General features: G+C 46.2%; 1 protein-coding gene across 3 annotated transcripts in view; it reads left to right on the forward strand.

Annotated features, from left to right (window-relative positions):
• LOC147899845 (uncharacterized) overlaps window positions 1-17,059 on the forward strand; it is a 360,557-nt gene that overhangs the window by 9,637 nt on the left and 333,861 nt on the right. For all 3 annotated transcript variants that reach the window (XM_087377034.1, XM_087377035.1, XM_087377033.1), the window contains exon 4: window positions 9,626-9,676. In XM_087377034.1, coding sequence (XP_087233160.1) covers window positions 9,626-9,676 — 51 coding nt within the window. The remainder of the gene's footprint in view (window positions 1-9,625; window positions 9,677-17,059) is intronic.

Here is a 17,059-nt window from a genome sequence, read left to right on the forward strand (position 1 = left end):
CCCAGCTGCAATGTAAACAGTACCACCTCTGTCAAGAGCCCAATCACCCACATAAAATTTGTCAATCCGTGCATGTATGGGCATCTGCAATCTCTTGTTCAACCAAGAAAACAGGATAGAATGTGGCTGAGTGTGAAAAGCATCACCATGCCAAGCATCGCTGCCACTGTACTGAAAAAGAAAGGCATCCCACGTTGCTCTCTCTAGGGAGTGCAGGCCACCTTCCCTACCACCCCTTTTGTCTGAGAGCATTTCAACCATGTTGAAATCGTCCCCTATAATCCAAGCATCTGCAAATGTGACCAAGAAAGCAGTTCCTTCCAAAAAAGAACACGGTCCCCTCTAGAATTAGGTGCATAAAGGTTTAAGAGACCAACCTTATGCCCATCAATTCAAAGTATAATCCACTGAGCTCTAGAAGGGACTAAAACCAGGCGGTGGCCAAAAGAACCTGGTTCACTACCACAACTCTAGATGCAAGGTCGAGTTTGGCTGAGCTCCAAAAACTTTTTCCTTATACTCTCCAGTACTGGGGCAAACTGCTGTGCTGGAGAGATGCCCAATCCTACCTGGCATCCCAAATATCTGACAGGAACACCCCTCTGAATCCAAGAAAAGCCAATGTCAACTCCCCAGCCTGAAGTGTCCTCATCACTGATCCAAAAGCCAAAGGATTTATGCCAGTTAATGTGTGCCCCTGTAGCTGAGCAAAATATATCCAAGGCTGTCCGGAAAGAATCAAGTGATTGCGAAGAGGCCTCAATAAAAATAGCAGTGTCATCAGCCAACTCACAGTCAAGAAGCTCCTGCTCCTATCTCAAGGGCAATCTCAGCCCATAAAGATCAGCCTAAGATCTAAGGAAGATACTCATAGCTTCTGCCACAAAAACAAAGAGGAAGGGGGCTAAAGGGCATCCCTGACGAACTGACTTCGAAATCTGAAACCTATCACCCCTTACCCCTCCGATCAAAACCTGGCTGTGGGCTGATCTGTAAAGGAAGGCCACCCCTCTAATCCATGCATCTGCAAATCCAAATCGTAGAAGAGTGCTCTCAAGAAAACCCCAATCTACTCTGTCATAGGCTTTCTCAAAGTCCAAGAGTAGAACTGCTAGCCTCTGCCTGCTCTGCATAGCTCACTCCGTGGCTTCCCAAAAGAAAAAGTTATTATCAAATATGCTCCTGCCATGCACAAAGCCTATCTGAGTAACATGGATGAGGTCTGGAAGAAGGGGCTGCAATCGGATGCTGATCACCTTGGCAAGGATTTTGTATAGAGTGCCCAAAAGAGTGATGGGTCTCCAATGGGATACAAAATTCATGTTGCCACCTTTCGGGATGAGGTGTATGAGTCCCTCAGTCAGTGAGTCAGGCATCTCACCCGAGTCCCAAATGCCCTGCAGGGCTAAAGTAATATGATCACCTATCATATCCCAAAAGGCTGTAAGAAAAGATGGAGTAAGACTTACGGAGACAGTGTTGAGGACCAGGGTATCTCATTTGCAGGATGGACAGCTTTCTCCTTCAGATTTAGCCGCAGCCCTTTTTGATACCAGTGACTTTTATCTTTCAGTAGCTCGTATCAGAAGGGGTGAGATCCTCAGGTGTGAGATAGGTATCCGTCAGTAGTTGGCTGCCCTCTAGAGGGAGGAGCAGAAGAGGCCTACAGATGCTTGGATTCAGGAGCGCCTTGCTGCAGCAAGGGCTCAGCAGTAGTCACTTTTAGATCAGGGTAGGAGCATCTTTGATAATATCTTCTCATTTTGGGAGGCTTCGGAGTGGGCCATGCATAATGGCCATAGGTTGGCCATTCTACTCTTGGATTTTGAGAAAGCTTATGACAGGGTAGATTGGGGCTTTCGGGAGGGCACACTTACTCGCTTTGGCTTCTCATATGCATGGATCAGAGGGGTGTCAGCCCTCTACAGATCAGCCCACAGCCAGATTCTTATTGGTGGAGTCAGGGGAGACAGGTTTGAGATTACCAGATCAGTCCGTGAGGGTTGCCCCCTAGCCCCCTTTTTATTCCTTCTTGTGTCTGAGGCTATGAGCTATTACATTAGAGCTCAAGCTGGAATCGTAGGGCTCAGGCTTCCTTTGAGGCAGGAGGATGAGCTCTTAGACAATGAGTTGGCAGATGGCACGGCTGTTTTTTTGGATGCCATTCCACAGACATTGAATTCATTCAGGACAGCATTGGATTTATTTTGCATTGTGGCAAGTGCACACATTGATTGGACCCAATCCAATGGGTTTTGGATCAGTGATGAGGACACTCCAGTCTGGGGGATTGACATAGGGTTCACTTGGATTCAAAGGGGAGTCTCCGTCAGATATGTGGGATGCCAGGTTGGGTTGGGCATCTCTCTAGCACAGCAGTTGGCTCCAGTGTTGGAGAGTATCAGGAGGAAACTGATTTTTTGGAGTTCAGCCAGACTTGACCTTGCATCCAGAGTTGTGGTTGTGGACCAGATATTGTTGGCCACTGCTTGGTTTGTTTGCTCATGTTGGTGCAGATCTAGAGATTGTATCGCTCAGCTCATGAGACCTATCAGGAACTTCCTATGGAGTGGTTTAGATGGCACCTCAGATGTTGTATCCAGGGTGGCTTGGGAGACCCTCATTCTCCCCACAGGAGAAGGGGGTCTCAATATTATTGACCCGAGCTTGCAGAGTATGGCCTTGCTCTGCAAGTTTGTAGTATGTGGATTGATGCCCGGACAAGAGCCTTGGAAGGATTTTTTCTCACGCAGTATTCAGTCTTGCACCCCTTCTCATGGGGGAGATTAGTTGGACAGCAGTAGATGGATCTTTACTTCAGCCCACCTCAAATCCCCACCTTCCCCTCTCATGGCTGCTATTCTGAAAACTTGGGGCTGCTTCAGAAACACACTTCGCAGAGTTCCACCTACTTTTCGTGAAGAGATTCAAAGGCAGTTAGTGATGTGGAATGACTCGATTTTGGATCATCATGGCAGGCCACTAGGAGTGTCACATTATATGCAGTGGTCTAGATTAGAGAGGGGACCTGGCTCTACTGTAGGCACTTGGCAGGCCTTTATGAGACTTCCAGAGGATCAGAGATTTTTAGCAGTTGGCTACCTAAGAGGGAGTGCACTCAGGATACAGCAGATACAGGCAGCCATTCCGCTAGAGTGGATTGACACAGATGACATGCCGCTTACAGAGTCCACTTGGGTGGGGAGCGTTCTCAGGGATGGGCATTCCGTTACAGGTCATTGCATTGCAGGATGCACATGAGGATACCCTTGTCTTTGATGTTCAGTCGGGAGGCAGACTTATTAGATCTTCTGATGATATTCTTTTAGAGGTTGCATTTCAGCCTGTCAGGATTGCGGGATTCATGGAGTGGGGTAGGGATTCACAGTGGTATCTTGACCCTAATCCTATTCTCCTTGCGCTGGGGTCTTGGAGACTCCGGCTGTATGGTGGTTCCCCTATTAGGTTCTTGCAGTGGGACCCAGGGAGTGGGAATGGATTGATGAGGGGCACTGAGAGAAGAGCTTTCCCTTCTTTCGATATACAGTTAGAAATGCCTGGAGTTTTCAGATCAGCAGTAGAGGTTGGAGGCCCTCCAAAGCGCCACACTAGGATAGTTTTTAGATTTTTGCAGCTGTGCGAAGAACTTTTGGCGTAGGCTCTGGAAATCCCTCAGGAATAGAAAGGTCACTCTTTTCTTTTGGCTTTCTATTCATGGAGGGATTGCAGTGAACCTGTGGAGATCCAGGTTCGGGGCTGACCGTACTTGTCCTCGTTGTCACATGGCAATTGAGTCAGTACAGCATTGCCTTTGGGAGTGCAAACAGGTGAGGACGATCTGGAAAGGTGTTGCTAGGATTTTCAGCATCTTTCATACAGCACCCTTCTATATGACCTGGGGTTTAGTGGCTTGGTTATCTCTTATTGGCCGACAGGTGTTCTTCGAGGGACATGATTTAGATCTAGCTTTCATTGTACGACAACATTCAATGGAGTCTTGTTCCCTCCAAGATGTTCCCCACACTCCTTTTAGAGCTGCTCATGCCTCGTCTTGGGAGATTTTGGCTAGCATTGCAGCTTGGCATATTTGGAGAGCCAGGTGTACAGAGGCGATGGAGGCTATCTAGGTTCACCCTTCCCAGACCATGGCCAGTATTTGGATTGACACAATACACACTTTGATGGCCATTTGGGCGAGCATGCAGGGATCCTCCAGAGCAGCCACTATTAGGAGAGTTACTTTTTTCAGAGTTTGGAGGGGATCTCCTTTCTTCTGTGAGTTGCCTTCAGGGTTGAGATCTCATTTTCAGCCTCCGCCTTGGTTCTTTATTAGCTCACTTTGAGCTGTTTTTTCATGCATTGCATGATGTACTCTCGCATTTGAGCTTGCTCTAGCGGTTTTCATTCATACTTAATGAAGTAATTTTCTTTATAAAAAAAAGAAATGGTTGCAATATTTTGCTTATAAGTGCCTGAAAAGTGGCTGGTGCTTTAGTCAACCCAAATGGCATCACCTTGAACCCATACAAACCCCTTTCTGTTCGGAAGGGTGTTTGGTGCTCATCACCCTCTTTCACTCTAATCTGATGATAGCCCAATCTCAGATCTATCTTTTTGAAAATAGAGCATCATTTAGTTCATCCACCAGATCATCAATCTTGGGAATTGAAAAATCTGTTTTTTAAAGTAGCCTTGTTGAGATCTGTTGTACTATACTGGCCGGACCTCGGTCACCAGGAGTCACCAAGAGTCACACCAGGGTCATACCTTGTTCACACCTGGGTCACACCTTGTTCACATCTTGGTCACTAGAGCAGCATGTCAAGGATGGATAGACCTTGGTCACATTGTAGTCAGACCTTGGTCACACTATCAGTACGAGATTGGAATGGTACATGACTTGGACATGACTGGGGCGGTACATGACTTGAGGAGTATAGGATTCGGCATGCCAAGCTTGGACCAACCTTGGTCAAAGCTGACCCGACCTCAGTCATCCGCCCTTGGTCAGAGCACTGGACTGTAGCAGCTAAGAGAGCACATGTGGTGCACATGGGAAGCTGTCCAGCAATTAACGAGCATAGGCGGTGTACCACCCCTTGCCACCCACTAGTGTCAAGTGTACATGGAATATACAATAGTGCACATGGAGTACTTTACTCACTGACTTGGAGGAGGTTGGGGAGTTGCACAAGCCATTAAGGGACGAAGCGGCGGAACAGCTAAGGAGACAGGAAGACAACCAATAGGAAGGAGGGAAGGGGATTTCTAGCGACGAGGAGCCGATGAGGGGAAGGTGAAGAGGGGAAAAGGAGGGAGGACGGGGGCATTCCAGCACAGGCGCATTGCACAGGCGCATTCCGACTGGAGCATAGGGCGGAAGTGGGAAAGAGAGGCTAGAGTCAAGAGCTCCCTAGTGCGTGTCTTCTCGTGGGTTTATCAGTCATCCGTTGTAACTCTCATTGGTGCATGATTCATTCCTCCTAATGAACTATGCTTCTTCCCTCTCCGCTCGCTCCCCTAACACTTCTCCTTGTTGTGTTCTCCTTCCCTCATCTCTTCACCTGAAATAACGGACTTTGTGTCATGTGGCTTGAGTTTTGTTCCGTTCATGTTGAGGGTTGGCTCTTGTGATTTTGTTCTGCTTTAGTCTTTCGCTTCGCTACATCACTCTTGCACTCGTATCGCTTGCACATCGGTGACACCATCGTTTAGCAGTCGCCCATGCACCATCTGTGACATTGTTGGCACATCTTGCTTGCTGCTCGCTCTAGTGACCCTAGACGTTTGGTAATACTTCCGGAATCGGTAGGGACCCCCCCCCCTGAAATAGTTTATGGCGATCACGGTGGGACACTGTTGGTGTTGAGTAGCACGAGTTAGGTGGGACACTGCCGGTGTTGAGTAGCATGAGTGAGGTGGTGTTCTAGGGTCTTAGAAAGAGACGTCTTATGTCGAGTAGCTTTGAAATTTTTGAAGGAGCTAGTGAAAGAACTAGGAGGTACAAGGAGAGTGGAGAAAAGACTCCCGACAGACCAAACCTGGTACAAGAAGCATTACGTGTGACGGAAGTTCGTGAAGACCTCAGGGCGAGCATAAAGTGAACCCATTAGAATAGTAGCCAGAGCAAGTAACTTCATGGATGGAATTTGTAGGGACACCCCCCCCCCAAAAAAACAGTTTATGGCGATCACGGTGGGACACTGCTGGTGTTGAGTAGCACGAGTTAGGTGGGACACTGCCGGTGTTGAGTAGCACGAGTAAGGTGGTGTTCTAGGGTCTTAGAAAGAGAGGTCTTATGTTGAGTAGCTTTGAAACTTTTGAAGGAGCTAGTGAGAGAATTAGGAGGTACTTAAGGAGAGTGGAGAAAAGACTCCCGACAGACCAAACCCGGTATAAGAAGCATTACGTGCGACGGAAGTTCGCAAAGACCTCAAGGCAAGCATAAAGTGAACCCATTGGAGCAGTAGCCAGAGCAAGTAACTTCATTGACTTGGATCAACAGGATCTGTGGTGGTCAAATCGGGACTCCAGAGAAGAAGTACAAAGCGAAGAGCGGGTGAAAGAGGAAGGTACGAGGGACAAAGGCTCCTCAAGAACTCATCAAGGTCAAGACAGCCCCTCTCCTCCTCTTGCAATGATGTCTTCATCAACAACCACTTCTGCGGGAGTGGTGACTACTCCTACTCTCGACTTGACATCTGCTGGTCAAGCTGCTATCTCATCTGTTATGCATAGCTCCGGGTTTCTAGCATGCCTTACTTCCACATCCATCCCACTCGGGGGTACTTTTGCTCCGGCCATGCCCTTGTCTACTGTTAATGTTTCACCTCCCTTTCCATCTACAACTATGCTGCCTTTCCACTACCTCCTTTCCCTACTGCCCACTCATCCAACATGACTTCAACTCCGTCCCTCTCTTTCCCAACTACTCTCGCATCCTCTTTAACCCCCCCATCTTCTATGTTCTCACCCTTTCCGTCTGCAACACCGAGGCCTTCCGCGTATGCAGTACCATCTGTGTACACTTCCTCTATGGCTACACCAGTAGTGACTTCCCTATTGTGGTCTTTCACAGGAGGTGTTGTCTCATCCTCCGTAGCCCCCACAATCATAACCGCTCCATTGGGAGGCCCTTCAATTCCTTCACTCGCTTCAGCCTCTTGGGTGGGGATGGCGGTTCTCAATCCTACAGAAAAAGCCATACTTTTCGAGTTACTTAACAAGGTCCACCACCTCCATGAGGATGCGGAAGCTTATGTGAGTAAATTTCTCACGGCATGTAGAGCTAAAGGTGTGGAGAACGAGCATGCCTTCCTTCACATCTTCGCCTCATCATTGGAGGATGCCGCTGATGTATGGTATAGTTAGTTTCCCCCTGACCATTTCCAGACTTGGACAGGCCTAAGGGAGGCAATTTCAATTTGGAATAGTTCGAACATATATTTGTCCAAGAGTTGTCCACTGATACCATGAAGCTTGGTGAAAGCATCTCTGAGATGTACACAAGGATGAGGGTCTTGGCTGCGAAGATATCTCCGAGATCTACACAAGGATGAGGGTCTTGGCTGCGAGATGTCCGTGCCACCCAACGATGCTGTTATGAAGGGGTGGTTTTTGAAGGCGTTACCTTCCACCATTGCTATAAGGCTGGTCTACAAACTTCCTGGGCATGCCTCACTACAAGATTTCTTGAGGGAAGCAGTAAAGATGGAACGGTCTTAGTTAAGTTTTGCCTCATCACACACTTCAACTACCAGCTTCCAAGAGAAGAAGGCTCATTGGCATGGCAACAACCAAGAAAGGGTTATAGGAAATCAAAGAAGGCTTGAAAGACAGAATAAGGGTGGATGGACAGTCACCCTTTGAAGCTCAGATAAGAAATGACTTCTACTCCACTCTCTAAGCAAAGGCATCCTTCTAGCGAAAGTAGACCTCAAACTCCCTTGCATCCTAGACCAAATGGCCATCAAGTTGTGTACAATATCTGTTTGGATGCTAGCCAAAGTAAGGGCTGGGTATACCGTCTATAACCTTCGTACATGTGGACTTCCTAAAGTGCCAGGTAGGGATGCTGGTAACAATCTTGCAACTCATGTCCATCAAAGTAGGAGGAAGCTTGTACTGAGAGGTGGGACAATGTCAAGCAGATAGGCAACAATATCAAGTAGATGGCGCCCTATAACATGTTGCCAAACTGTGAAAGCCCAGAAGAAGACCTCTCTCAATTGATATTGCCGATCTCTTCTATCTATTTTTCTCTCTCCTTCACACAATTTCGCACGTGCACAACTCTCACACATGGTATCATTCGCCATCATTGATGAGGGACTAGGGGAGCACAAGGAGTTTATGCAGGACACGTTGAGGGACATGATCTCACTGATTATGCGCTATCGTTGCATGCAAAGAAGGTGTCAGCAACACAACACTACAAGGTAGCTATTGTCTTTAGCTTGCACACACAATGGATAGCACAAAGGGTCCGCCACAAGTCCTTTAGCTGGCCCAGTATGTTGTGATGCATTTTGGCAAGCTGATCAAGGCTCAACCCAAATGACCCTGGCCTTGTCCATTCATGGAGGTAATGCTCAATAGATTCCACATCAATGAATTGCTAGAGGCCAGAATGGTCAGCTCCAAAATTGCTCCTCCACAAATCTACCACGAGCCCTCCATGAATCTCTCTTGATTTTGGCAGATTTTGCATTATTTCTTGTCATTGGTGAAAGCACAATCTTGCTGTTTTTGGTGGCTTCAACTTGGCTCAAAGTTTGACCGTACCAAGTCTCTATGCCACCACGGTTGCCTCCATGATGAATGCTCAGAGTGTGAAGATGTGGTCAATATTTTAGTGATCTAGGTGGGAAAACGTTTATCTTCTGGTTTTGGTTTAGAAATCATTCCTCTCCATGTAACCCACCTAAGGAGATCTCCATAGTTGTCCCTTCTAGCTTGGCCATCTCAATTTTGGATATAATGGTCTTGTTACTGGATGGGTTTTGTGGCTGTCCACAAACCCATCGTATATTTGGATACTTTTGTGGATAGGCCCTTTATAATACTAGCATTTTTCTAGGGGGAGAGGGCAGCAAAGGTAAGCAATGGGAGGGAAACATTGCATGGTATTGGGGGGTTTTCATTGCCTAGTTAGGAGTTTGTTCTTTTCCTTTCTTTAGCATTTTACTTCCATAGGTTGCCTTGACAGCCAAAATCAAGATCATGCTTTGTGGGAAGAGTTATTTAGGTTGCTATGGTCTGTGGCCGCAACCAAGACGATTTCTCAATTATTGATGGGGATATTGTTTTCTCAAAAAGCAAAGGTAAAAGGGGGGCTATGAAGGGGAGTTGAAATGCTAAAAAGGATGGAGAGGGGTACTATAGCGAAGCAAGAGATGTCTGAAAGGACATGGCAGAGGGAACAGAGAAGCAAAGAAGGGAGGGAAGGCTAAAAGGTGGGCTGTGGAGTGGGGACAAGAAGGGTGGAAATGGGAGGCAACGGAAGGACCAGCTCTTTTTAAGAGAGGGGAATTCTTTGTAGGAATGCATTCAGCACTCTGTTTCCTTTTTGCTTTATTTCTTTGTCAAGTTTCTGAGTGAGTGTGTGTGGTGGAATGCTGTACAGATATTGGGACCTCAATTGGAATGAGCCTGGTGGACGTGACAACTTCGATGTGTAAGATTCTGATTGTGTAGGATGCCATATTTATTCACACTTGTTTCTTGTTCAGTGTGTTACTTGTTGTTGGGAAAAAGCTACATGGAATTTCGTACATGTAGGTGTTTTTAAATCTAGGAAAGTCAATAGTTTGGTCTTAAAATTTGTAAACTTCGCGCCACCCAAGTGACCATCAGTATTCCCAATAGCCAATCCATAGTGTGAACGAATAGATGTTAAGGCCTCTTTATGCCATGGCTGTGGTTTCCTTTTTGGAGCCCCTTCAAATGTACATTGAATTAAAGTATTATTTCTTCTAAGGGGCAAGAAAGAAAAGTTGTTCTTTGTAGACATCAAATGGGTAATCCAACTTGGTCTGAAAAATGGCTTGATGATGGACCTTGTAAAATGGTGAAAAAACTTCTCTAGGATGCTGTCCGAATTCTGTTTCCCCCTCCCCTCTTAAAAAAAGAACCTCTTTTTTAATTCTTGGAAACTTCATACCAATGTCAGCTATCGGTGAGTGCTTTGAAAGAAGATAAAGACGGTCCATTTGGGGTCTGCTTCCTAGGGTTCTAGCTCACTACGTAAGGTAACCCTATATAGGGGACTATACAATCAGCAAATTCCTCGATCTGTGAAAATGTAAAAGATGCCTCTTCAGACCAAGCCTTGCAAAAATGTGCATCCTGGAACCCTCATGCCTTGCTCCCAAATTGACTATAGGGTATGTACAATTTCCAGGGTGGCTCCACAATAGGTCTGTTGTCACTGGCAATTGCAACCCAAATATGGTAGGCTGCTAACACTAGCCACTATCTCCTAGACACCATCCTTGGGTAGCAGATGAAAATGCATTGTATGAAGATTGGTGTGACCTGATCAATGTCTCAAAGTAGCTGGCCCTCCCATAATCAGAGTGTCCACTATGAGTGACCTAGCTAGGTCAACAATAACCTAGTGCTTTCTTAGATAATTGACCATTGTGATTTGAAGATTTATTTCTATAAAGCAATCGATTTGCAAAGATTTGTTGTTGAAGGGGCGCTCTGGTGAAATGTGCTGCCATCCAGCCTGTAGAAGAGGGGATGTTTGTGATGGATTACCTCTCACATTCAAGGGAACCCTAACTTGTCTCTACCATGCACTTGGTTCACGGACAAAACTCATATGGTACCCTACATGCCCCAAGGACTTGACTTCGCAAGGAGTGCGAGGAAGGGGAAGGGTTGAAATTACCTAACCTTCATCCAGATCACCATTCCATTTGCTGAGAGAATTCGGCCCAAAAGGACCCCCTTGATTGCAAGGAAGAAACACAGGTGGATTCAAGGATAAGTGTGATTTCTTGCGTGTCAAAGACCCACCTTAACTTTTGTAGATGCTTCATTTGCAATGAGGGGATAAGGTGGGAGGCCATTGAAGGTTGACAGGTTATGCAAGAAGAGTTTGATTAAGTTTTGAATATTCTCTTGGAAGATTTTGTGACCAACTATTGGAAAGTTGTAGGAGCATTGCGAATTCCGAATGTCATCATTCTATAGGCATAGATTTCCTATTGTCATGCAAGTGGTCTTGGATTTATCAGATTCTTTGACCACAACTTTGTTTACCCACTATTCAAGAGTAGATGACATGTCCAACAGTCTCAAGCACCCTGTCAATGAAACAAGGAGGAAACCTATCGTCTAGTAGCAGCATTTAAACTTCTGTAATCTACACAAACGTCAAGCTTTCTTGTTTCTCTTTTGGGAACAATAACGATCCCACTCACATATAGGATAAATTTAATCCTACTTGCTTGATCTTCTTAGAGCTAGTGCACGCAGCCTTACCATGGTTGGGACTCATTTGGTAGGTTCCATTCATGGTCGAATTAACATTAGGAAACAAGTCTATGCAATGCTCAATTATTTTGGTAGGGACTCTTTATAGGACCTTGCAGAGACATTTTTGTACTCCTAAAGCAAGTTGGTGGTTGCAGCCAAAAGGTGATCATACTCCTAAAACCAACTAGCCACTTCACATGCTCCTTTTCACTTAATGCTGCATGTGTGGGAGTGGTTTGTAGGGGAAAGTCCCCTACAACTTCCTGTCTCCAAGTATGTGGAAGAATTCTCCCCTTGAAGCGGCCTGGATAATGGGAGAGCTTTCAAATATCTCCACACGTATAGAGGTAATTTTGGAGGAGGCTCTGGAGATGTCCTCGGAACATGAATCTTTCCACACCAAGGTGTGGTGAAAAGTGATGAGCTGCAGCTCCCTGCTTCACCCACGTGCTGCCTTCCCCTCCTTGCCTGTAATAATCACTACATAAGAGGGCTATGATACCAGTGTAACAATGACTACATAAGAGGGCTATCTCTATGCTCTCCGACCAGCCACGGTTTCTGGAGGGCTTCCATCTGCGAAGTTCGTGAATTTCTTCTCTAGTTCTTCTGTCTAGCCTCTCCCATGATGAAGCTCTCTCTCTAGAAACCTCCCTTGAACTCAGCACTTGCCAAGTGGCTTCCTCTCTTCATTCAATTTTTAGATATGCTCCATAAATAGCTTTGCAGTTTTAACTCCTTTATTGTTGGAATAAACTGAACCATCTTGGTCAACCGATCCACAATTACCCACACAAAGTTGTGTCCCCTTTGTGTCCAGGTAATTTAACAATAAGATCCATGGAGATACGTTTGCATTTGCCAGATGGGATCTCCAAGGGATGTATGAGACCTACCTTAAGGCTTCAACCTTATTGACCTGGCATTTTTGGCACTTCAATACATAATCTTGGACATCCTTGTGTAATTACAAGACAAAATAATTGTCTTTTTAGAAGCGCATACGTCCTCTGAATTCCCAGGTGTTCAACAGTCGGACTATCATGACAGTCAAAAAGAGTTTGGCGCCTAATCTCATTAGTATTTGGGACACATACTCTACCCTTGTGGTTTTTTCACTTGAGTCCTTCATCACCAACTTGTGGTGTGTCACCATTTCTATGTGACTCCTCAATGAAGGTTCTCAATTTGTTGGATCCCTTTTCATAATTGCTTTCCATATTTCAGAAAAGTGAGGATCAAACTCACATTTTTGTTTTAAGGACTGTTGAAATTGAGTAAAACTTAATTCATTAACCATTGGCTGAGGGAATCTGCTACCACATTAAATTTTCTCTTCTAATATGTCATTGGTATCAAACTTGTGCATTATTTCAGCCCACCTAGCTTTTCTTCTTTTAAGCTCTGGCTGATTGCAAATCCACTTGATGATTAGTTGATAATCTCAAACTTGGCAGCATACAAATAGTGTCTCCATTTCTTTAAAGCATAAACTATAATATAGTTCCTTCTCGTATGCTGAGTAATTCTGTTGATCACAGTCTAACTTTTTGCTTTTAGAAGCCCCTTTTGTGAAAGTACCGCTCAAATAGCAAAATCATTGGCATCTGTTTCGATCATGAATGGTTCATTGATCTACTGGGTTGAATTTGGCCTTTTCTAAGATATTCAGTTAACTATCTTTTCAGCTCACGTTCTTTTGTTTGACCAAGTCTATAAAGGGATTTACAAACAGGGGTGGATCCAGGAAATATACTTTATCTTATGATGCACTTCTCTTTCAGGGGGTAAACCATCAGGTAAATCAGACTGAAAAGCATCTTTAAATCGATTTATGCTTTTCAACAATATCTTCTGTCAGATGCAGAATAAAGAAGATCGTAAGTTCAGAGATATATATCTCACATTCTTCTTGGTGTGGAAGTTTTTCCAATTCGATCCAATTCGATCGAACAAATAAGTGGAGAATTGGGCACATTAGGTTCTCCCTGAATCTGTAAGACTCTACCATCTTTTAAAAAAATGATGGAGTTATTTATATAACTCCGCAACAAACTATGCGCAAGACTATATAACCATTCTTAATAAAAAACAATATCTGTTTTGTCGAGAAGCATCATTTGGAACTCCAAGGCATTCTGATAGCCTTGAGTGTCCTCCTCTATACCATGTATCATGATGTCTCAAATCTTTTTATCAATGCCCTTTGCCAAAGAGACCACATAATTATGGGCAACTCTTAGGCAACTTTAGTTTCTTAACCAATGAGTAGTTAAGAAATTATGTGACATTATCATCAACCATAATTCTTACTTTCTGCCCCTTAATATTTTCAAGCATCCTCATTAAAACATGAGTTTATAAGAATGTTTGCTTCCCCCATGGTATATTGGTGGCTTAAAGTTCTTTAGAATATTTGTGGTTTCTCTAAGCTGAGAGGTAGACCACTCAATTGACGTAGGTTTTGGTGATTTTACGACAAGAGTTACTGATTGAGAATCAGTTAGAGCTTTTAATGAGTTATTTATTAATATACTCCAACTATATTTCGCGTTCGATTTTCTTGTTTGTGAAATCCGAGTATGGAATTCTGTAATCACCATAATTCACATCCTCAAAATCCATAGTTTCCTCGTTTGTTCCCTCGTGTGTCCTCTCCAATAATGGCTTTTCCTTTCCTCGCCCTTTCCTTTCTTTCACTAATCATTTTATCTCTCTCTGGACTCGCCATTATAGAATGAGAATTTTCCAAAAACTGTAAAGCAAAAAACTTTTTGAAGAGAGAATGATGCAATATCCACTTCCTTGCTATTTGTTCGAGGTAGTGCAATTTGGTTGACACACTCTTTGCCTGATGCACGAATGCTAAGTGGATGCATGAAGGCATGTTGTCTGATTATCCACAAGTTTTGGGTTTTTTTTTTCCCCCAAAGAAAGGAGCCTACTATGAATGCTTGAAAGATTTCATACAAGACAACAGCCCCGAAGGTGTTGAGTATGAGAAAACTAGAAAAGGCTGAAAGAAAAACCGGCCTGTTCCAGAGAAGCCCAGCTCACTGCCTAGGGGATCTCAGGAACTGGGGCTAACAGTCAAGTGGGGGGACTATACAGCCAGCGAATCCCTCGCGGAGTGAAAATGTAGAAAACACATGCAGGCCAAGCCTTGCAGAAACGAACACGCCTCTCAATAGTCGCCCTAGAGCCTGGAGTCCCACGCTTCCAGGTGGACCGTAGAGTGTAAATGATATCCTGCCAGATGGCAACCAAAGTAGCCGAGGGTGGAACCGGGTGCTCTCTCATCACGAGACTGCAGCGAGCCACCCAAATGTTCCAAGCCGTGATGCTGGCTACCACCTCTCAAACACTGTCTTCCCTAGGGGAAAGAGGAGCTAGGGCGTCAGGGGGGGCTGCCTCGTGGAGTGCAATCCTCTAAATGCTCGGACCCTGTATCTGGTAGGCTGGGGAGATCTCATCAATCTGGAACACGTGTCCTCCCTTTGTCAACCAAGCCACCATCCCCCAGGTGTAGTCTCTGTGAAGGTTCTGCATGCGTGTCATGATCCTGAGGGCTCTCATCCAAATCCTCGCTGCGCTACAATAGCTCCATAGGCAAGTGTGGTATCGTCTCTAGGACACCATCTGAGCAGCAATGGCACTGCCCCTCCACTCGCATCTGCTCCAACCACGGGCTGATGGGCAAGCCTCCGTGGGCTTCCAGCCAGAAGAAGCAAGGAATCTTCCTCGGTCGCAAGTTGGACCACAATCGTGTCCAAAACCTGGAGCGAACATCCCGAGGCACTCTCTGGGTCTCTCGGGTCCATCTCGACGAGTCCATTTGAAGTCTCCTACCAATCTGTGTGGTGTAGGAAAAGAAAGGCACCTCATCTATCATCTCAGTAAGGCCGCCTTTGGAGGGGCCAGAACCACTTCCCGAGGTCCCACTGGACCTCCCTCAGGGGTCTACCCTCCCATAGCTAGAGTCACCATCTAGAGGCGTCTTGTTCTGAGATACTGGGAGGATCGATGTGCCACTCCTTCCTCAAGCATCCTACCACTCTGATCATTTACCTGTATCCCATCAAGACTCCCATCCATCTCAGGGTCACTCCCAATGAGGGGCCGCAGTAGGCCTCCAAGTCCTACACGGAAGAAGTTGGGGTCCGTGTTGTCGCGCTGCATCAAAATCCTCAAGAAAACGCCAGTACTTCTTACCAGGACTCAAGAATGGCTAAGTCGATCTCGCCCATCCACTACCCTGCCCCTCTCAGATGCACTAGGGCGTCAAGCCTCGTCTTTGCCTCCATAGGTAGTCTGCTCCAGTGACCAAAAGACCTTGCTGGACCACTATCCCACTGTGCCCAACCAATGTGAGTCCGCTGCCCAAGCATACTTCCCTCATGATCTCTGACCTCTGGGTGCCACATAAGGGGCTGACGCTCGAACTCCTCTCTGCATCTGGGCGGAGCACGGATGAGACTCCTTGTTAGTCTCTGCCAAACCCTGTGAAGACTCCTCATCAAGGGGGAGCCCTTCCCCATAAGGGGGGCCTCTGAGAAGATCCATGTGAAGACTGCCACTGTCCTCCAGTGCGTGGGGTGTTCCTCAGAAGCCCTCTCTGTAAGAGGAGCTTCCAAGGCTCGGCACCTAGGGTGAGGCCACGAACCACCAGCTTGCCCAGAAGGGCCCTGCTCTGCATCTCTAGATCAATGATACCCAAGCCTCCTAGTGCCTGCGGCATGATCACCGTCTGCCAAGCTACTCGAGCCCTAGTGTTCCTCGTGCCCCGTCTGAACCGGCCCAGAGGAAGTTTCATACCAACCGTTGGAGCTGCCCAATGCATCCTTTGTGAAAGCACCAACAGGAGGCAATATACCAAGCAGTGGCACGAAGGACTTGGTTTGCCACTAAGGCGCGACCTGCGAGGGAGAGTTTGGCCGAGCTCCAATAGAGAAGCTTGTGTCGAACACTCTCAAGGACCGGGGCAATCTATTGCTCTGCTGTAATGTCAATACCCACCTGGCAACCAAGATATCTCGCTGTCTGGCCCCGCGGTATCCATCTGAAACCAAAGTCACTCCCTCACTCACGACTCTTGTGTGTCTCCTCAAAGCCCATGAGGAAGCCTATGGATTTCATCCAATTGATCCGTGCCCCCGAGGCCTCACAATAGGTAGCCAAGGCGCCTCTGACTCTCTCTAGACTCACTGTGGTGCCCTCAACATACAAGGCCGTGTCATCTGCAAACTCTGAGTCAAGGAGCTCCTCCTTCTACCTAATTGGGAGCCTTAGCCCTGTGAGACTCGCCACCTGTGATCTCAAAAAGTAGCCCAGAGCCTCCGCTACAAATATGAAGAGGAAGGGAGCTAGTGGGCAGCCCTGGCGAACCGAGCGAGAGAGAGAGGGAAGGCCTCGCTTGTGTGTCCTCCGATAATCATTTGACTAGAGCTCTCTGCGTATAGTGCTGAAACTCTCTGACCCATTTGTCTGAGAAACCCAATCTCCTCATAGTGCCCTCCAAGAAAGACCACTCCACCCTATCGTAGGCCTTCTCAAAGTCCAAGAGAAGGATGGC

This window comes from Dipteris shenzhenensis, chromosome 7, assembly GCF_047967505.1.
Source record: "Dipteris shenzhenensis isolate YYH24624 ecotype China chromosome 7, Dip_SZ_1.0, whole genome shotgun sequence".
Taxonomy (NCBI): Eukaryota; Viridiplantae; Streptophyta; class Polypodiopsida; order Gleicheniales; family Dipteridaceae; genus Dipteris; species Dipteris shenzhenensis.